The sequence below is a fragment of the Argopecten irradians genome, chromosome 11 (genome assembly GCF_041381155.1).
Source record: "Argopecten irradians isolate NY chromosome 11, Ai_NY, whole genome shotgun sequence".
In the NCBI taxonomy this organism is placed as follows: domain Eukaryota; kingdom Metazoa; phylum Mollusca; class Bivalvia; order Pectinida; family Pectinidae; genus Argopecten; species Argopecten irradians.
The window spans coordinates 7,347,323-7,370,426 of NC_091144.1; the positions used below are offsets into that span (position 1 = coordinate 7,347,323).

General features: G+C 36.9%; 1 protein-coding gene across 16 annotated transcripts in view; it reads left to right on the plus strand.

The window, feature by feature from the left end:
• Positions 1 to 20,041, plus strand: part of LOC138334665 (nucleoplasmin-like protein ANO39) — a 43,177-nt gene extending 23,136 nt beyond the window's left edge. For 7 of the 16 annotated variants that reach the window (XM_069283310.1, XM_069283317.1, XM_069283311.1 and 4 more), the window contains 3 exons: positions 1,462 to 1,480; positions 13,119 to 13,160; positions 19,810 to 20,041. In XM_069283310.1, the coding sequence (XP_069139411.1) occupies positions 1,462 to 1,480; positions 13,119 to 13,160; positions 19,810 to 19,918 (170 nt within the window). In that variant the 3' untranslated portion in view covers positions 19,919 to 20,041. Of the gene's footprint in view, positions 1 to 907; positions 942 to 1,461; positions 1,481 to 13,118; positions 13,266 to 19,809 lie in introns of those variants that run through there. The other 9 variants (XM_069283314.1, XM_069283316.1, XM_069283318.1 and 6 more) reach the window with 5 other exon arrangements.
• Positions 20,042 to 23,104: the final 3,063 nt, after the last annotated feature.

A 23,104-nucleotide genomic window follows, 5' to 3' on the forward strand; every position in this document is an offset into this window, starting at 1 on the left:
AACATCCTTGGGGGAAGGGGAACAGAACTTGTATAAATTTTGGCTCTGACCCCCTTGGGGCAGGAGGGGCGGGGCCCAATAGGGGAAATAGAGGTAAATCCTATAAATCACTACTTGTCCTAGAGTTCTGCATGGATTGTAACCAAATTTGGCCAGAAACATCCTTGGGGGAAGGGGAACAGAACTTGTATAAATTTTGGCTCTGACCCCCTTGGGGCAGGAGGGGCGGGGCCCAATAGGGGAAATAGAGGTAAATCCTATAAATCGCTACTTGTCCTAGAGTTCTGCATGGATTGTAACCAAATTTGGCCAGAAACATCCTTGGGGGAAGGGGAACAGAACTTGTATAAATTTTGGTCTGACCCCCTTGGGGCAGGAGGGGCGGGGCCCAATAGGGGAAATAGAGGTAAATCCTATAAATCACTACTTGTCCTAGAGTTCAGCATGGATTGTAACCAAATTTGGCCACAAACATCCTTGGGGGAAGGGGAACAGAACTTGTATAAATTTTGGCTCTGACCCCCAGGGGGCAGGAGGGGCGGGGCCCAATAGGGGTAATAGAGGTAAATCCTATAAATCGCTACTTGTCCTAGAGTTCTGCATGGATTGTAACCAAATTTGGCCAGAAACATCCTTGGGGGAAGGGGAACAGAACATGTATAAATTTTGGCTCTGACCCCCCATGGGCAGGAGGGGCGGGGCCCAATAGGGGAAATAGAGGTAAATCCTATAAATCGCTACTTGTCCTAGAGTTCTGCATGGATTGTAACCAAATTTGGCCAGAAACATCCTTGGGGGAAGGGGAACAGAACTTGTATAAATTTTGGCATTGACCCCCCCGGGGGCAGGAAGGGCGGGGCCCAATAGGGGAAATAGAGGTAAATCCTAAAAATTCTACTTGTCTTAGAGTTCTGCATGGATTGTAACCAAATTTGGCCAGATACATCCTTGAGGTTAACAGAATTCGTATAAATTTTGGCTTTGACCCCCCTGGAGGAGAAAGAGTGGGGCCCAATAGGGGAATTAGAGGTAAATATCCAAATTTCTTCAGAAAAGAAACAATGAACTTATATTCAGAACATTAATTGGCATTACAAACCAGGTGAGCGATACAGGCCCTCTGGGCCTCTTGTTTCGGGATGCAATTAATAATTTTAATGTTATTGTCTTGGAAGTATAAAAATTGAAACTAAAACAACTGAATGGTGGTAATGGTGTAGATAAAGAAACTTTTGTAACTGAAGAATAATATTAAATAGTCTTTTTGATAGTGGATTTGTCAGTGGTGTAATTACAATGTTTAACTCTAAATGTTCAGGTTGTGATGCAACAACCAATACAACTTTAGATGACAAAGATAACATATAATCAGAGTGGGCTTTGTCAGATATACTTTCAAGGTAGATTTTAAAACAAAACATTTTATCTTTGTATTAATATCGCTTTTACATGTTTTTACAGGAAGAAGAAAAAGGGCAAGGTAGGTGTAAACATTATATAGTTAGGCTTTAAAAGGTTTAATATTTGAGTGCAAGTTGCTTCCCTTTGTACACTTTTGAACAAGAGGATTTGCCTTCAATGTTATCCCTTTGATTGTTAGCTCACCTGGTCTGAAGGTACAAGTATATTTGGCATGCACATATAAGGATTGAATTGTTGTTGGATAATGTCTCTTGGAGAAACCTTTCTTGGTGTTAAAATTCAGCAGGTAACACTTGATCAGATCCCCCAGTCATCCTGTATCCCACCCCCACCCCCCATCTCCATGTGCATCCTGTCCCCACCCCTATCCTTAGCCATCTTAATCTGATACCTGAGTCACCCCAGACCTTGATCATTTGTCGATTTCCGCTGTTAATGTCACTCTAATGTAGAAGTCTTTTACCATTTCCGTGTAGAAGTTGACACTTGTATAAATGTAGTATTACATAGTGTAAAACTATGTATTAGTTGGTAGATACATTAGTACTGGTATTGACCTTCAAACAGCTGTAGACTAAGCCATTGTCCCTGGGAGGGCACCCTTAAGTGTATTACTGACTTGTTGACGGATAACACACAACAATCCTTGTCCTGGAGAACTTATTGTGGTCCTCCTAAAACTCTTTCCGAGAAACTCTTAAGTAAGGAATAGATCTATAAATATAACCTTACAGAAATTATGGTCATCTTTAGTTTACACTACTGACACAGTATAGTTCAATATAGACAATGATAGTTTTCTATGACCCCACTTGCACTTAGACTGATAGGTATACATGATGTACGTATATATTTAGCATGTATTGCATTGTCAAACCTGCTTTAGTTAATATAAATGTCATCACAATGTAGCACATTCTGTTTTCTATCTTGTTAGATGTATTTTTTATATAAGTAAATTCCGGATAGTAATTGCATGTAAATTAAATACCCAGTACATTTAAAAAAACAATAATATCATAAGACAATCTATATTAATGGCATTAGATGAGGTTACAGCACCAAAAAGATTCTCTGTATTATTTATATGTTAACAATGAAGATTCATTTCTGATTTTTTTACCTGGTAAAATTATTGGGACGATAGCAGGGAAAATAGGGCTTTATGATAATTAGCATTTTGATATATTTTTTTACCCCTTATGTTATTCAAATCTCCTTTAACCAGCTAGTTCTTTAGTTTGGCGTGTAGCATGTAACAGAATTTGTTCAAATGATTGACCTTGACCTTCATTCAAAGTAATAATCATAACTTTTTACATTGCTTGCCCTCAAGGGGATTAGACCTGTATCAAATCTAGACCATCCTCGAGGGATAACCTGTCCAAGTCAATTTCAATGCCACAGCCTGTTTTTAAAGTTCTTCAACCAATGAATCTTTCAAAGTCAAAATGCAGATGTCAGCATTATTCATTGAAGAAATCCCAAACTGTGAGGACAGGCTTATCTGGAGATAAATATGAATGTAATAAGTTGTGTGTAGTGGGAAAATGGCATGGGTCCAGGCTTCATTGATGACAGATTTTACTGGGTCACCGTAGCTACCTTAAAATTATGAATTAAATAGCTGTAGCACTAAGGTGTTGGCCCACCTACCAAAACTAATCTTGACAACAGACAATTTATTTTCCCGTTTAACACCATTTGTTTGTCTTCACAAGCCTTGCTAGGTTTACGAAATACCTGCACCACTACTTACACTACATCAGAACTTGTATACCTATACACACAATCTTTTATGCAGTTGGAGACACTTCATTTGTTACCAAGATATTAGTTTGTTTTTTGTCATCAAACTTTTCGCTGACTTCCCATGTCGGTGTCAAGTTAAATTCAATATTCCCTAAGCTGTATTTATCAACATTGAACCTTTCATGGTTTCACTGTATAGTCATGAATAAAGCTTACAGGTAATTGTCAGCACAGAATCATTTTCTTAAAAAATGTAAAGGATTGACTCTAGGTTATGATGTAAATAGTTGCGACTCCAGGACACCGTATGGGATTGTAGGGCGATCTGCTATTTATCAGACAGTCGGACACCTGCAGATTTAGAGTGCACTTAGATTTGTGATCAGTCTTGCTGTGGGCATAAATGTCCTATATTATCTCCGTAAATCATGTCAGATCTCCATTAGCCGTTTTGCAAGTCATGTTTGTAACCTTTCGGGTGCATTTAGAATTGACTCGAATTAAATGTGTGGTATTTGGTACAAACATTATCTTCAACCTTTATTACATAATTGTGCATGTATTTACAAATCATAACAAAAGGGGATCGCAACATGTTTTAGGTATCATTAAAGTTTATTTGGTAAGTATTCCAATGATCATATGGGCTGATTCACAGCATAACTTGTAAATTGTGATCAAACAAATGCAGAAACTAAAATTAACTCTGTACAGTAGTAATTCCTGATTAATAACCAGACATTCTGTTTACAGTAAAACATGGTTATAACGAACCTCTGGCTACCAACAAAGTCACTTTGTTATAACAAACCTCTGGGACCTACAAAGTCACTTTGTAATAACAAACCTCTGGGGACCAACAAAGTCACTTTGTAATAACAAACCTCTGGGGACCAACAAAATCACTTTGTTATAACAAACCTCTGGGGACCAACAAAGTCACTTTGTTATAACAAACCTCTGGGGACCAACAAAGTCACTTTGTAATAACAAACCTCTGGGGACCAACAAAGTCACTTTGTTATAACAAACCTCTGGGGACCAACAAAGTCACTTTGTTATAACAAACCTCTGGGGACCAACAAAGTCACTTTGTTATAACAAACCTCTGGGGACCAACAAAATCACTTTGTTATAACAAACCTCTGGGTACCAACAAAGTCACTTTGTTATAACAAACCTCTGGGGACCAACAAAGTCACTTTGTTATAACAAACCTCTGGGGACCAACAAAATCACTTTGTTATAACAAACCTCTGGGTACCAACAAAATCACTTTGTTATTAACAAACCTCTGGGACCAACAAAGTCACTTTGTAATAACAAACCTCTGGGACCAACAAAATCACTTTGTAATAACAAACCTCTGGGGACCAACAAAGTCACTTTGTAATAACAAACCTCTGGGGACCAACAAAAGTCACTTTGTTATAACAAACCTCTGGGACCAACAAATCACTTTGTTATAACAAACCTCTGGGGACCAACAAAGTCACTTTGTATAACATAAAACTTTGTATAACAAACCTCGGGGACCAACAAAAGTCACTTTGTTATAACAAACCTCTGGGGACCAACAAAGTCACTTTGTTATAACAAACCTCTGGGGACCAACAAAATCACTTTGTTATAACAAACCTCTGGGACCAACAAAGTCACTTTGTTATAACAAACCTCTGGGGACCAACAAAGTCACTTTGTTATAACAAACCTCTGGTGACCAACAAAAATCACTTTGTTATAACAAACCTCTGGGACCAACAAAGTCACTTTGTTATAACAAACCTCTGGGGACCAACAAAGTCACTTTGTTATAACAAACCTCTGGGGACCAACAAAGTCACTTTGTTATAACAAACCTCTGGGGACCAACAAAGTCACTTTGTTATAACAAACCTCTGGGGACCAACAAAGTCACTTTGTAATAACAAACCTCTGGGGACCAACAAAGTCACTTTGTTATAACAAACCTCTGGGGACCAACAAAGTCACTTTGTTATAACAAACCTCTGGGGACCAACAAAGTCACTTTGTTATAACAAAACCTCTGGGGACCAACAAAGTCACTTTGTTATAACAAACCTCTGGGGACCAACAAAGTCACTTTGTTATAACAAACCTCTGGGGACCAACAAAGTCACTTTGTTATAACAAACCTCTGGGGACCAACAAAGTCACTTTGTTATAACAAACCTCTGGGACCAACAAAGTCACTTTGTTATAACAAACCTCTGGGGACCAACAAAGTCACTTTGTTATAACAAACCTCTGGGGACCAACAAAGTCACTTTGTTATAACAAACCTCTGGGGACCAACAAAGTCACTTTGTAATAACAAACCTCTGGGGACCAACAAAGTCACTTTGTTATAACAAACCTCTGGGGACCAACAAAGTCACTTTGTTATAACAAACCTCTGGGGACCAACAAAGTCACTTTGTTATAACAAACCTCTGGGGACCAACAAAATCACTTTGTAATAACAAACCTCTGGGGACCAACAAAATCACTTTGTAATAACAAACCTCTGGGGACCAACAAATCACTTTGTAATAACAAACCTCTGGGACCAACAAAATCACTTTGTAATAACAAACCTCTGGGGACCAACAAAGTCACTTTGTTATAACAAACCTCTGGGGACCAACAAAGTCACTTTGTAATAACAAACCTCTGGGGACCAACAAAGTCACTTTGTAATAACAAACCTCTGGGGACCAACAAAATCACTTTGTAATAACAAACCTCTGGGGACCAACAAAGTCACTTTGTAATAACAAACCTCTGGGGACCAACAAAGTCACTTTGTTATAACAAACTTTGTTATAACAAACCTCTGGGGACCAACAAAGTCACTTTGTTATAACAAACCTCTGGGGACCAACAAAATCACTTTGTAATAACAAACCTCTGGGACCAACAAAGTCACTTTGTTATAACAAACCTCTGGGGACCAACAAAGTCACTTGGGTTATAACAAACCTCTGGGGACCAACAAAGTCACTTTGTTATAACAAACCTCTGGGGACCAACAAAATCACTTTGTAATAACAAACCTCTGGGGACCAACAAAGTCACTTTGTTATAACAAACCTCTGGGGACCAACAAAGTCACTTTGTTATAACAAACCTCTGGGGACCAACAAAGTCACTTTGTTATAACAAACCTCTGGGGACCAACAAAGTCACTTTGTAATAACAAACCTCTGGGGACCAACAAAGTCACTTTGTAATAACAAACCTCTGGGGACCAACAAAATCACTTTGTTATAACAAACCTCTGGGGACCATACAGTAAAACAAGATTATAACAAACCTCTGGGGACCAACAAAGTCACTTTGTTATAACAAACCTCTGGGGACCAACAAAGTCACTTTGTTATAACAAACCTCTGGGGACCAACAAAATCACTTTGTAATAACAAACCTCTGGGGACCAACAAAGTCACTTTGTAATAACAAACCTCTGGGGACCAACAAAGTCACTTTGTTATAACAAACCTCTGGGGACCAACAAAGTCACTTTGTTATAACAAACCCTCTGGGGACCAACAAAGTCACTTTGTTATAACAAACCTCTGGGGACCAACAAAGTCACTTTGTTATAACAAACCTCTGGGGACCAACAAAGTCACTTTGTTATAACAAACCTCTGGGGACCAACAAAATCACTTTGTTATAACAAACCTCTGGGGACCAACAAAGTCACTTTGTAATAACAAACCTCTGGGGACCAACAAAGTCACTTTGTTATAACAAACCTCTGGGGACCAACAAAGTCACTTTGTTATAACAAACCTCTGGGGACCAACAAAGTCACTTTGTTATAACAAACCTCTGGGGACCAACAAAGTCACTTTGTAATAACAAACCTCTGGGGACCAACAAAGTCACTTTGTTATAACAAACCTCTGGGGACCAACAAAGTCACTTTGTTATAACAAACCTCTGGGGACCAACAAAGTCACTTTGTTATAACAAACCTCTGGGGACCAACAAAGTCACTTTGTTATAACAAACCTCTGGGGACCAACAAAATCACTTTGTTATAACAAACCTCTGGGGACCAACAAAGTCACTTTGTTATAACAAACCTCTGGGGACCAACAAAATCACTTTGTTATAACAAACCTCTGGGGACCAACAAAGTCACTTTGTTATAACAAACCTCTGGGGACCAACAAAGTAAAACAAGGTTATAACAAACCTCTTTGTCACTTTGTTATAACAAACCTCTGGGGACCAACAAAGTCACTTTGTTATAACAAACCTCTGGGGACCAACAAAGTCACTTTGTAATAACAAACCTCTGGGGACCAACAAAATCACTTTGTAATAACAAACCTCTGGGGACCAACAAAATCACTTTGTTATAACAAACCTCTGGGGACCAACAAAGTCACTTTGTTATAACAAACCTCTGGGGACCAACAAAATCACTTTGTTATAACAAACCTCTGGGGACCAACAAAGTCACTTTGTTATAACAAACCTCTGGGGACCAACAAAGTCACTTTGTTATAACAAACCTCTGGGGACCATACAGTAAAACAAGGTTATAACAAACCTCTGGGGACCAACAAATCACTTTGTTATAACAAACCTCTGGGACCAACAAAGTCACTTTGTTATAACAAACCTCTGGGGACCAACAAAGTCACACTTTGTTATAACAAACCTCTGGGGACCAACAAAGTCACTTTGTTATAACAAACCTCTGGGGACCAACAAAGTCACTTTGTTATAACAAACCTCTGGGGACCAACAAAGTCACTTTGTTATAACAAACCTCTGGGGACCAACAAAGTCACTTTGTTATAACAAACCTCTGGGGACCAACAAAGTCACTTTGTAATAACAAACCTCTGGGGACCAACAAAGTCACTTTGTTATAACAAACCTCTGGGGACCAACAAAATCACTTTGTTATAACAAACCTCTGGGGACCAACAAAGTCACTTTGTTATAACAAACCTCTGGGGACCAACAAAGTCACTTTGTTATAACAAACCTCTGGGGACCAACAAAATCACTTTGTTATAACAAACCTCTGGGGACCAACAAAGTCACTTTGTTATAACAAACCTCTGGGGACCAACAAAGTCACTTTGTTATAACAAACCTCTGGGGACCAACAAAGTCACTTTGTTATAACAAACCTCTGGGGACCAACAAAGTCACTTTGTTATAACAAACCTCTGGGGACCAACAAAGTCACTTTGTTATAACAAACCTCTGGGGACCAACAAAAGTAAACTTTGTTATAACAAACCTCTGGGGACCAACAAAGTCACTTTGTTATAACAAACCTCTGGGGACCAACAAAGTCACTTTGTTATAACAAACCTCTGGGGACCAACAAAGTCACTTTGTTATAACAAACCTCTGGGGACCAACAAAGTCACTTTGTTATAACAAACCTCTGGGACCAACAAAGTCACTTTGTTATAACAAACCTCTGGGGACCAACAAAGTCACTTTGTTATAACAAACCTCTGGGGACCAACAAAATCACTTTGTTATAACAAACCTCTGGGGACCAACAAAGTCACTTTGTTATAACAAACCTCTGGGGACCAACAAAGTCACTTTGTTATAACAAACCTCTGGGGACCAACAAAGTCACTTTGTTATAACAAACCTCTGGGGACCAACAAAGTCACTTTGTTATAACAAACCTCTGGGGACCAACAAAGTCACTTTGTTATAACAAACCTCTGGGGACCAACAAAGTCACTTTGTTATAACAAACCTCTGGGGACCAACAAAGTCACTTTGTTATAACAAACCTCTGGGGACCAACAAAATCACTTTGTTATAACAAACCTCTAGGACCAACAAAGTCACTTTGTTATAACAAACCTCTGGGGACCAACAAAGTCACTTTGTTATAACAAACCTCTGGGGACCAACAAAGTCACTTTGTTATAACAAACCTCTGGGGACCAACAAAGTCACTTTGTTATAACAAACCTCTGGGGACCAACAAAGTCACTTTGTTATAACAAACCTCTGGGACCAACAAAGTCACTTTGTATAACAAACCTCTGGGACCAACAAAGTCACTTTGTTATAACAAACCTCTGGGGACCAACAAAGTCACTTTGTTATAACAAACCTCTAGGACCAACAAAGTCACTTTGTTATAACAAACCTCTGGGACCAACAAAGTCACTTTGTTATAACAAACCTCTGGGGACCAACAAAGTCACTTTGTTATAACAAACCTCTGGGGACCAACAAAGTCACTTTGTTATAACAAACCTCTGGGGACCAACAAAGTCACTTTGTTAATAACAAACCTCTGGGGACCAACAAAGTCACTTTGTTATAACAAACCTCTGGGACCAACAAAGTCACTTTGTTATAACAAACCTCTGGGACCAACAAAGTCACTTTGTTATAACAAACCTCTGGGGACCAACAAAGTCACTTTGTTATAACAAACCTCTGGGGACCAACAAAGTCACTTTGTTATAACAAACCTCTGGGGACCAACAAAGTCACTTTGTATAACAAACCTCTGGGACCAACAAAGTCACTTTGTTATAACAAACCTCTGGGGACCAACAAAGTCACTTTGTTATAACAAACCTCTGGGGACCAACAAAGTCACTTTGTTATAACAAACCTCTGGGGACCAACAAAGTCACTTTGTAATAACAAACCTCTGGGGACCAACAAAGTCACTTTGTTATAACAAACCTCTGGGGACCAACAAAGTCACTTTGTTATAACAAACCTCTGGGGACCAACAAAGTCACTTTGTTATAACAAACCTCTGGGGACCAACAAAGTCACTTTGTTATAACAAACCTCTGGGGACCAACAAAGTCACTTTGTTATAACAAACCTCTGGGGACCAACAAAGTCACTTTGTAATAACAAACCTCTGGGGACCAACAAAGTCACTTTGTTATAACAAACCTCTGGGGACCAACAAAGTCACTTTGTTATAACAAACCTCTGGGGACCAACAAAGTCACTTTGTTATAACAAACCTCTGGGGACCAACAAAGTCACTTTGTTATAACAAACCTCTGGGGACCAACAAAGTCACTTTGTTATAACAAACCTCTGGGGACCAACAAAGTCACTTTGTTATAACAAACCTCTGGGGACCAACAAAAACACTTTGTTATAACAAACCTCTGGGGACCAACAAAGTCACTTTGTAATAACAAACCTCTGGGGACCAACAAAGTCACTTTGTAATAACAAACCTCTGGGGACCAACAAAGTCACTTTGTAATAACAAACCTCTGGGGACCAACAAAGTCACTTTGTTATAACAAACCTCTGGGGACCAACAAAGTTCACTTTGTTATAACAAACCTCTGGGGACCAACAAAGTCACTTTGTTATAACAAACCTCTGGGGACCAACAAAGTCACTTTGTTATAACAAACCTCTGGGGACCAACAAAAGTCACTTTGTTATAACAAACCTCTGGGGACCAACAAAGTCACTTTGTTATAACAAACCTCTGGGGACCAACAAAGTCACTTTGTTATAACAAACCTCTGGGGACCAACAAAGTCACTTTGTTATAACAAACCTCTGGGGACCAACAAAGTCACTTTGTTAATAACAAACCTCTGGGGACCAACAAAGTCACTTTGTTATAACAAACCTCTGGGGACCAACAAAGTCACTTTGTTATAACAAACCTCTGGGGAACCTCTGGGGACCAACAAAGTCACTTTGTTATAACAAACCTCTGGGGACCAACAAAGTCACTTTGTTATAACAAACCTCTGGGGACCAACAAAGTCACTTTGTTATAACAAACCTCTGGGGACCAACAAAGTCACTTTGTTATAACAAACCTCTGGGGACCAACAAAGTCACTTTGTTATAACAAACCTCTGGGGACCAACAAAGTCACTTTGTTATAACAAACCTCTGGGACCAACAAAGTCACTTTGTTATAACAAACCTCTGGGGACCAACAAAGTCACTTTGTTATAACAAACCTCTGGGGACCAACAAAGTCACTTTGTTATAACAAACCTCTGGGGACCAACAAAGTCACTTTGTTATAACAAACCTCTGGGGACCAACAAAATCACTTTGTTATAACAAACCTCTGGGGACCAACAAAGTCACTTTGTAATAACAAACCTCTGGGACCAACAAAGTCACTTTGTAATAACAAACCTCTGGGGACCAACAAAGTCACTTTGTTATAACAAACCTCTGGGGACCAACAAAGTCACTTTGTTATAACAAACCTCTGGGGACCAACAAAGTCACTTTGTTATAACAAACCTCTGGACCAACAAAGTCACTTTGTTATAACAAACCTCTGGGGACCAACAAAGTCACTTTGTAATAACAAACTCTGGACCACAAATCACTTGTTATAACAAACCTCTGGGGACCAACAAAGTCACTTTGTTATAACAAACCTCTGGGGACCAACAAAGTCACTTTGTTATAACAAACCTCTGGGGACCAACAAATCACTGTAAAAACTCTGACACAAATCACTTTGTTATAACAAACCTCTGGGGACCAACAAAGTCACTTTGTTATAACAAACCTCTGGGGACCAACAAAATCACTTTGTTATAACAAACCTCTGGGGACCAACAAAGTCACTTTGTTATAACAAACCTCTGGGGACCAACAAAGTCACTTTGTTATAACAAACCTCTGGGGACCAACAAAGTCACTTTGTTATAACAAACCTCTGGGGACCAACAAAATCACTTTGTTATAACAAACCTCTGGGGACCAACAAAGTCACTTTGTATAACAAACCTCTGGGACCAACAAAGTCACTTTGTTTATAACAAACCTCTGGGGACCAACAAAGTCACTTTGTTATAACAAACCTCTGGGACCAACAAAGTCACTTTGTTATAACAAACCTCTGGGGACCAACAAAGTCACTTTGTTATAACAAACCTCTGGGGACCAACAAAGTCACTTTGTTATAACAAACCTCTGGGGACCAACAAAGTCACTTTGTTATAACAAACCTCTGGGGACCAACAAAATCACTTTGTAATAACAAACCTCTGGGGACCAACAAAATCACTTTGTTATAACAAACCTCTGGGGACCAACAAAATCACTTTGTTATAACAAACCTCTGGGGACCAACAAAATCACTTTGTTATAACAAACCTCTGGGACCAACAAAGTCACTTTGTAATAACAAACCTCTGGGGACCAACAAAGTCACTTTGTAATAACAAACCTCTGGGGACCTACAAAGTCACTTTGTTATAACAAACCTCTGGGGACCTACAAAGTCACTTTGTTATAACAAACCTCTGGGGACCAACAAAGTCACTTTGTTATAACAAACCTCTGGGACCTACAAAGTCACTTTGTTATAACAAACCTCTGGGGACCTACAAAGTCACTTTGTTATAACAAACCTCTGGGACCTACAAAGTCACTTTGTTATAACAAACCTCTGGGGACCAACAAAATCACTTTGTTATAACAAACCTCTGGGGACCAACAAAGTCACTGTGTTATAAACACAGTTTTTTATACACAGTCACTGTGTTATAAACACAGTTTTTTATACACATATTATAGACATCTTGTGGGAACCATGAAGAGGAATGAAATGTACATTAAAACATGAACTCGTGAGCGTGTTAATTATAAATGTGTTTTACTGTATATTGTTCCATTACATTTTTAATATCCAAAGATATCGATAGTCCATCCCGGTCCTCTCATTAAAAGGAGTCGTTATTTTACATTTGTAAAGGAACACATATTGTTGACTGAAAATTCTAACCATCAGGTTTAGTTAGGAGAGCTAGTCTACATCAGGGAGAGACTGGGTAAACTCCTGTCAATTATTGACAATGGTACAGAAAGACTTTATTTTGAAAAATAGAGATGGAGACTTCTGTTTCAATATGTATAAATCCCTAGTTCAACTTTGCCAAAAAATGAATTATTTATTTTTCCAGGCAACAGCAAAGGCTAACCCCCGCAAAGGAAAGACAACCAAGGTATGATTCAGCAAAGCATGGTGAGAGCTAGGACGGCTAAAATTTAATAGAATTGTCTTGTATCCCTATGTTCAAGGTCATACAGGGATCAAAAGTAATTTTAAGGTAATAATTCAAGTAACTATATAAAATGAATACGAAAATAACAGGATTTTTTGCTGACCATCATCAAATTCAGGGCTGTTCAAATTATCTTTTGTCCATGGTCTCTGTCCAAAATTATTTTTTTATCACTATTTCTCAGAATGCACAAAGGGGACTTTCTTAAATCACTTTTCTAGGTACCTACTTATGCATGTTGCATTTTTTCCCAAAAAACAAGATGACCAACTTGGATTTTGACATTTGAAGTCTTTAGGTCACCCGAGACAAACTCCTGGCTGACCACCAGCGGCCAGAGGAGTGGGCAGAAAGTCAAAATGGCTGAAATCTCATAAACTGTCCTAAATCACAGATGTAATGGAATCAAAATATAGTTCATAGATTAAAAGGTCATATTGATAAAAATCACTGACTTCAAGGTTCTGATGGGCCAATATGTATTCATGTCTCCTTTTCATTCTGTATCTGAACTTTGGTGACCGTTAAGGCCTATGGGCCTCTTGTTTGCTATTTCTCTTGATAAAGTGCTAAAGAAATTTCACATACATTCTTCTTGATGTTTGTGCAGTTGTATTTATGTGCATTTTTATTTTGTGACCAATCTGAAAACAAGATGGCTGTATATATGTTTTAGATCATAAGTAATTGCATATGAACATGTCTTTGTGTAATGAGCTGACATGTCATTTTGGGGATGTAATATAACTTATCCATTTTGAGTTCATCTGACCCAAAGGTTTAGGATGACCTATTGTCATCATGCACCGTCCGTCGCCGTGCACTGTGCGTAAACTTTTCATTTAAACGGCTTCTTCTTAATAACCAAAAGGTCCAGGGTACTGAAATTTGGCCTGTGGGATGAAGAGCTACCAAGTTTTGTCAAATGAATGACCTTGACCTTAATTCAAGGTCACAACGGTCAAAAAGGCTAAAATATTTAAATGACTTCTCAAGAACCAGATGGCCCAGGGTACTGATATTGGACCTGTAGCATGCTGGGATGAAGGCCTACAAAGTTTGTTCAAATTAATGACCTTTACCTTCATTTAAGGTCACAGGGGTCAAATAGGCTAAAATCCTTTAAACAACTTCTTGTGAATAAATAAGAGGCCTAGAGACATGATATTTGGCATGTAACATGATGGTATAAAGGGCTACCAAGTTTGTTATAATTGATTGACCTTGATCTTCTAAGTCATAGGGGTCAAATAGGCTTATATCTGTAAACGACTTCTTCTCAAGAACCGAAAGGCCCAGGATACTCGTATCAGGCCTGCAGCATGTTGGGATGAATGGTTACCAAGTTTGTCCAAATGAATGACATTGACCTTCATTCGAGGTCACAGGGGTCAAAGAGGCTAAAATCTTTTAAACAACTTCTTTAAGAACTGAAAGGCCCAGGATGCTAATATTGAGCCTGCAGAATGCTTGAACGAAGCGCTACCAAGTTTGTTAAAATTAATAGCATTGACTGCCATTCAAGGTCATAGGGGTCAAATAGGCTCAAATCTGTAAATTACTTCTCAAGAACTGAAAGGCCAATGATAGTCATTTTGGGCCTTCAGCATGCTGGGGTGAATGGCTACCAAGTTTGTTCAAATTAATAACATTGAATTTGACAGTCATTCAAGGTCACAGGGATCCAATTGGCTTAAATCTGTAAACGACTTCTTCTCAAGTACCAAAAGGCCCAGGATACTCATATAGGGGCCTGCAGCAGGGCTACCAAGTTTGTTCAAATAAATGACCTTGACCTTCATTCAAGGTCACAGGGGTCAAATAGGCTAAAATCTTTAAACGACTTCTTCTCCAGAACCAGAAGGCCCAGGATACTTGTTGGACCTGCAGCATATGGGATGAAGGGCTACCAAGTTTGTTCACATAAATGACTTCACAGGGGTCAAATAGGCTAAAATCTTAAAACGACTATGTTGTATTGTGCCAATAGTCCGATGACCGTTAAAGCCTATTGGCCTCTTGTTTACTGTTGACTCTGATTTTAATGATCAACTTTCTGGGTCAAAGTTGAAATAAGACTAAGGATTTTATTAAGGAAAATTGGACAAGTAATTGATCAGTAAACATTAACTACTTATCTGTCTTAAATTTGATATAATTCAAGACAATAAACTGACCATTGGTTAGAACGAATAATCATACCCTGCCTCCACTCCGGTTCCCGGCAGGGTATGAATTCCACCCCGTTGCCGCTAGTGTTGCAAGCCCCGATGTGATCCACATCGGGCACTTTGAGACTGATAAAAATATATTTTTTGGGTATTATCCTTATGTAACTGTATTGTTCTGACAACTATGATCAATATTCAATTCACAAACCTTTCGATTATAATCTTTCATCAACTATTAGTGGTAAAATCCAAGGCAAACACAACACATGTATAATTCTGTTCAAATACGCCGCCATGTTTGATTTACCGGAAACCGTGACGAAATGAAACACTCAACAGGTAAAATATGTTTAAAAGTATTAAAAAGCCAACAAACTAAGAATAAATATGGTGAAACTGAACAAATGTAAGTATTATTAAGAATTAAGCAAAAAAGAATTTTTAAAGTTCATGTTAAAAACTTTGTAACATTTATTTCTTTCGTAGTGAAAATTTGTAGGTCATTCCATATATGGTACTAGGTGCCATATTTGGAGCGCGAGACTTTCTAACGAGAAGCATCATGGCGGCCAAGTGAGCCGTGTCGGAGATGTGAGCCATTCAAAAGTGCTTCAAAACATAATTTAGACATGGAGGTGGGTAAATAAATAACCATTTTATGTTAAAAATGTTTGATATTGTTGAATTTAATTAAAAAATTACATGACACACATGAAATGCAACATTTTAACCGCTGGATGTTTTGCAACACTACGGGCAATGGGACGGAATCGTAGCTCTGACGACGACCATCTGTCGGAAATCTTCCGTCCGTCGTTCAGAGCTACGTCATCGCAGCTAACCATTGGTAGCCTCAAGACTAATCGTTCTTTCGGTGAAAGAGCATGTACGACAGAAAACATTTAAGCTGGTAAACAAATTAACCATGCCAATTAGTGCTGACGCAATATATATTTAAAAGTATGTGGGTACACACAAAAATGACAGAGACAGGTCATCATCCAGCTTACAACAGATGATTAGTTAAAACTAAACAATGAGCTGTGTAGGTCATTGGGTCAGAGGTTTACTCCATTGACCTTTAAAACACTTCAACGAATTTTTCTAGATGATATTGAAAGCACCTTATCTTACAAAGTTGATTCTTTAGGAACAAATGTGAACGACACTTGTTTTATTGAAGCCTATGTATACTTGGTATATCTGATGACAATATTGAATTGTCTCCCTTGGTGTGATATACACAGTTATCGTCGGCCCTTGTGAACACGATTTTCACCTGTAAGACTGTTTAATGAGCATAGCTCTGACCAGCAAAACCTTGAATTGTGAAGTTATCATTGTTTATCCACTACAAAGTTATTGACTTTAAGTAGATTGTGCTTTTCAGGGTTGTTGACATTTGACATACAAGTAAGGTATAATTTACGATGGACAGCTGTGTTTCTGGGGGTAGGATAATCTATACTTAATTTTACACCTTTGACTGTACCATATTTCTTTTTGATAAACGTCTTCTCAAGGAAATCTTTTAGATCAGTTGCTGACTAAATGTAGGACTTGAAATTGGTATCAGCCTTGATAAAATCATGTTTTACGAAAATGTCTAACTTTTTTTGTCCGCAGGAAATTGTATTAACCATGTAATAATTTTGTTAAAATTTTGGCTGATTTTCTGCGGGTGTGATCAGTGGTGGCGTAGTGTAGATAAACCAGGTGTTTGATCTAACTGTTCTAACAATTAAAGTTTTAACATCTCCAGTTCACATTTATATCTTAATATACGTACATTCTATAAATCATGCAGGTGTGAAATACATTTGGCTTTATCTCCGATCATGATCCATTTAAAAAAAAAAAAGCTGAGCAATAGATTTCTAGACTACTTATAGATGTGATCCAAGGAATGTTGTTTATTGTATTACTGCTACTAAAATATGATCTTGTTCAACAATTCTGGAAATTTTCATTTGATTTTTTTTATCCTTGGCAAAACGTGTGTGCAAGGGATATTGTTTTGGACTCCATACGTCCGTCTGAGATCCTATTCCGAGTTATAACTCCAAAACCGTTCAACACAGCTCCTTGAAACTTTCTGTATACATCAGACAACTTTCTGTATACATCCAGACAAGCGCCTTAGTTGTGTTTTTTCCTATTGCCATGGAAACTCTGTTAAAAATACAAAATTAGTTTCTTTTTGTTACCTGCTGATATTTTTTTTACTGTTTTACAATACTCGCATACATTAAGTTATATTTGAATAATTGTTACTTTGACCTTGATGTATTTGGGGTCTATTTAACTGCAGGGCACAGGGGATAATGCCACGCTTTGCGTCTCTTTTTTATTTCATGACCAGAATTTTTGTATGCGGCTGCAGCATTGTCGTCAACAATTCACTTTTTTGCGTTGGCTCTTTTTCTTAAGTTAAAGTGTAATATCTAAAGGCCATCTTCATCACCTCAACACATCCAATCCTAATTGTTGCAGGATTCATTTCAGGATGTGGGATTCGATATCTGATGCTGTAGGTCATAATTATGCTGCATTTCACTTTTCCTTCATTCAGTTTTACTTTCAGATGTTTTAAAATATTTCATTATAGTAATATAATAAATCATTATAACAGTACTGTGATACGTCTTGGATGAATAGCAATTAAGATTGTTCTGTTTCTAGTTTAGAATTTTTGAAGTTCTCAACTGTTGGATGTATTTGTCTAGATTATAATAATTCTAAGCCGTTTTATATCGAGGATTATGAATTGGTATATAAATAACACCACTGACGGAATTTTATTTTGTAATAACAGCAGCAGACAAATTAATAATTTTCTTCAACAACACTACTTCGTCGGAGAACAGTTTGAACTTATTTCACTTCAGAATAAATTAATTGCATGGGCGACGATCATTCATGTCAATTAAGATTATATTTACTTAGTTTAACTTAAAAAAATCTTATCAAATTGATAGGCTCAATTCCACTAAAAAAATAACCTCTATAATTAAAATTAAGATAACGAAAGTTCTTTATTTTAAAAAATGTACTAACAAAGATTTTCAACATTGAACATTAAAGTGAAGGTATAGTTATTGAATATTTAATTTTTGTTTCAGTACATTTAAATCACAGAGCATTAAAACGTTTTATTGTAAAAAATAACTTTGTTACATTGTTCTGAACCAAGATATTTATGTAAAAAAAAAATTTTTTTAATATAACATAAATCTAAAACTTGTGACAATAAACAAACTGATAACCGTTGAAAAGGTGTAAACATGGCTTTTAATGTACTTTTAAAACCAGTGTTTGTGTCGCCAATTTTAACAACAATATTCCACGATACAAATTGATATTAAAGCCTAGAATAACAAGTGGGAAAATACTCCACAGTAAAAATTTTATGTTGTCCTTAATACCATTGATGCATTTTTTATACTAAAACCTCAAACATTTCGCATAAAATAGACATTAAAACTTTCTGAAATTATGTAGGAAAATATTCAATGTGTTGTTTATGGTCTGGGGTGATACTCCAATGTTGAAGTGCAGGGTTATGATTGAAGGAAGGCTGTCTAGGGCGACTGGCAGGTGTCTCTAATGACGACATATTAATGTCGCACCAGCCAATAATCACTTAAGAATTACATGATAACGGTAATATACACTAGTCCATAAAACATTTTCCGAGATCAGGAGGTGGATAGCACACAAAGGACGGCGATTTATCTACACATTAATACATCTACTTATATGTTGGGTATGTGAGAGGAAAACGATGGAGTCATACCTATAATGTATTAGAGAAGCATGCATCAGCGTGAAGTAGTGGATTGATTAATGTATAAAAAAAATGTACAAAAATATTTCTTGTCTGCTTCCCCCGTTAATGGTGCATGGTTATTGAAATCAATGAGGAATGACTTATTTGAACAACACAGTATGTTGTAAGAGCAGAATACTCGTTGTGTTGATTATAATTGTATTAGGTCAAACGTCTATGGTGCTGCTCTGTTCAATTAGTCGTGGTCAATTTCTGTTTTTGTAATTTAATTTAGGTATATAGATTTGGGTACTGTGCATATATGCCTAATCTGGAATATTAACTAATGCATGTAGATACGTGTGTTTAAAATGAGATTAGGGATTCTATATTTCCCATATTTTATATGATGCAACATTTAGGTATGGTATAAAAAGTACCTGTATAAAACAGAAATTATCTGCCGATGAAACATGGCGCAAGTATTGTGTAGTTTAATCTATAAGTACCAATCCCATGATGGAACTAATCAAATGTTCTAAGAATTGGGAGTTGAATAGATGGACGCCCACTAATCTTATATACATGTCATAAACTTGATACACATCAACTTGTTTTAGTTTGATAATTTGGCATCTTTCTTTTCCAGGCTTCCCCAGCCAAAGGCAAGGCTAAGAAGGCCAGGAAATGATCGACCTTTGATATTTCAAGCTTCATTCCAACTGGACTTGTGTAAACCATGGACTACAGATGTATAGACAGTGATAGTGATAATAAGGTCATGGACTGAAAAAGTGCTCTTTGAAGAAAAAATGACTGATTAGTTCAAAAGTGCTCTTTGTTTGAAGAAAAACATTCCATTAAAGAAGTTTTCGAACATCTTTGTTGCATTCTATCCTTATATTTTTAGCTGTCATTATTTAAAGATCTATCAGTTTGGTTAAAATGTCATTTTGATGTCCTAAGTAGAGGGATCAACTTTGCTATAAAGATTGACAATATTTATTGGATGTGAACTACTGTTCTACACTACCTGATGGATGCCGACGGGATGTTATCACTGGACGACTAGTTATCAGGCCAACTTCCATTTACACTTCCCACGGAAACAACATCCACCAGTACAAGTGACAACACAATGGATTTGGGAGACAGAACTAAAAAGAACCGAAAGATAATAGCATAGGAGAATAATTTTCAATCTATACACATTTGTATTCGTAATCATTTCCTTCAAACTAAATTTTAAAAACGTTTCTTTTCGATCCATAGAAAGAATATTTTAATGTCAACGATTTTAAAGAAGAAACCTATAAAATTTGTTTGTAAACAGTGGAAAGTTCCAGATATGCTTCCAAAGAGCAAAATGAAAGGTTGTCATCAATCTTTTTCATCTTTTTTTACAGTCCTTTCCAGATTAATTTGTTCCGACTTCATCCAGAGACTTGGGCTTCAAAGTATTTCCTGAAGACAATGTACTATTTGTAAAACTTCATCAAATTGCCATTGAGCCTAAGCGGCCTGGTAGCGCCCGTTTTCAACTATCGTACTCGTTTGAATGCATGTATTTTTCACACAATAGCTGATTTTCGATTTCGAAGTTGTCATTTAAGCTATAGTTGACGTTTTTCCTTCGTATTCGATAATCTGAGAAAAATCATTGCATTTCAAACAAAAATATAGGAGTTGCTTCCCCTCAATTGGAAATGTCCACATAAGTTGCTAGTTTTCCCCGTCAGAACGGAGGTATCAACACACTAAAAAGTTAAGATTTAAATATATCAATGAGCTTAATGACGTATAGATTTATCGGAACTTGATTTTGAAAGTGGAAATCTGGCTCACTAATCGCAAAACATGTCGCACTTCCTAATCGTATTGGGCTTTTTATGATACCATTTATCGTTTGAAACCTGGCTGAAAACTAATGTATTGATTTATTAATCAAATTTTCATTTTAAACGTCGTTGAAAAACATTTGTCATTTTGTAAATGTAACTTTAATACTTTGGATTCATATTTGTTCGTAGCACCGAAGTTTGTTTGATTATATATTTACTTATTTATATATTGAAATATATGTTGGTAGAGGTTTGGAAAAAAGATTATTTTGATATAAATTATATATCATAAGTTGTATGCTAAAATACACGGATATAAGTCTGAACTGGAATTAAATCCATTATCCAGAACAATGCTATCTAAGCGAAACTAAAAACATTTTATTGTATCAATACGTTATTTAGACGTATTAATATCGTCAAATGAACGTAATAAGTATATAAACTGTTTATGGGTATATTTGTCGTTATTCAATGATGACTAATTGCAAATACTTGCTCGATGAATAAAAAATGATGACCCACTTTAATTGATACGAAAACAGTAAAAAAAAAAAAAAAAAAAAAAAAGCTAATTATCAAAGAAATTGATCAAAGAAATTGATGAGTACCCCGTGGTGTCTAATATCGGTGTCATCATCGCGACCATCCGGCTATTATCGACAGCTAATTTTGTCAGGATTGATAATAAAACGGATAAGGCTTTGAGTTTTTATCTGGACAATGTCTAATATCTCTCTACCACCCCACGGGGTGTACGTCTGTGTCAATACAGCTAGTGATAACTGGGCTGAAATTAGCCACGATAATAACCAATAGCCTTATCAATCCATGTACCGTTTGACTTGGTTTTTGTTACAGGAATGTTAGCTATGTTTAAAATGTACGATACCGTCGAAGTAGGTACACGTCTTCTCTCATACCACCCGATAATATCATGGTGATAACTTACAAAATACAACAGTTTTTAATAGGTCTGGTGTTGTCAAATGAACTTTCGGATACAAATGAACCAGTGAGACAATCTATTTATTATTGTGGTCTAAATGTCTTCATACGCGGGAAAATATTATTGTTTATTTCCTAACGTCCACAGTGAATACCGTGTAACTAGTTATTTTGGCGTTTTTAACTAAATACGAGAAAATAAGAAAATCAGTGTACTCGATTTAAAACATACTACGATTTTAGCGTTGTGTTATATATACATGAAATAAAATATATTTTCAAGTTCATCATTTTTGATGTAATCCATTGAAGTTCCTTGTGGTACTTTTTCTCCAAGACCATGACCAGAAACATATATATAAATATAAAGTTCTCTCCATTGCATGTTTCTGATATGACTACGTCGTTTCTGCCAATCGGATTGGAAGCAACTATATCGTCGCCGTTATTACCTTTGACGAATAACATTTTTTAAGGATTGAATCTTGCTATGGTCGATTTCATGGGGTGATGAATTGAGGTCCTCTTGAAAAAAAATGAATGAGCTGTGAAGCAGTTCATGGATTGTATGATTTCATGAGGTGAAAAATTAGTTCCTCTTGAAACAATTAAAAGCAGTTCATTCAATTTGTTTCGAGAGGAACTCTTCATCACCCCAAGAAATCGACTAAAGTGAGAATCAATTCTTATATTTCAATTCATTCGGGTTTTTTTTATATTAATTGAAAAGTCTCTGGACTCGTGGAAGTCTACAACGAGAGACATAAGAAAGTAGTCAGTCATAATTAAAATAAAAAGTACAAATATAAAATTTGTCGTACATTTATTTAGAAACAATTATCTTATAAGTAAAATCGAGATGAAAAATTAAAAAAAAGAAACATTAAAATAGATTTTGATTTGATTGCAAAAATTGTCCGCCGAAGCGGCGGAAGGATAATGTCAAGACTGTGTGATAAGTTTGTATCGCGATCCATTGAGTCAAACTTCAGTAAGAGTTGAAATATAAGCAATGAATACTCTACAGCCACACAACAAATGAAAACATACATTTGAAATTTAATCTAAACTGATAGTCATTAAGTCCCAATAATTCATATATTGACAGTACATTAACAGACTGTATTCTCGTGACATAATGTTACATTCATATGT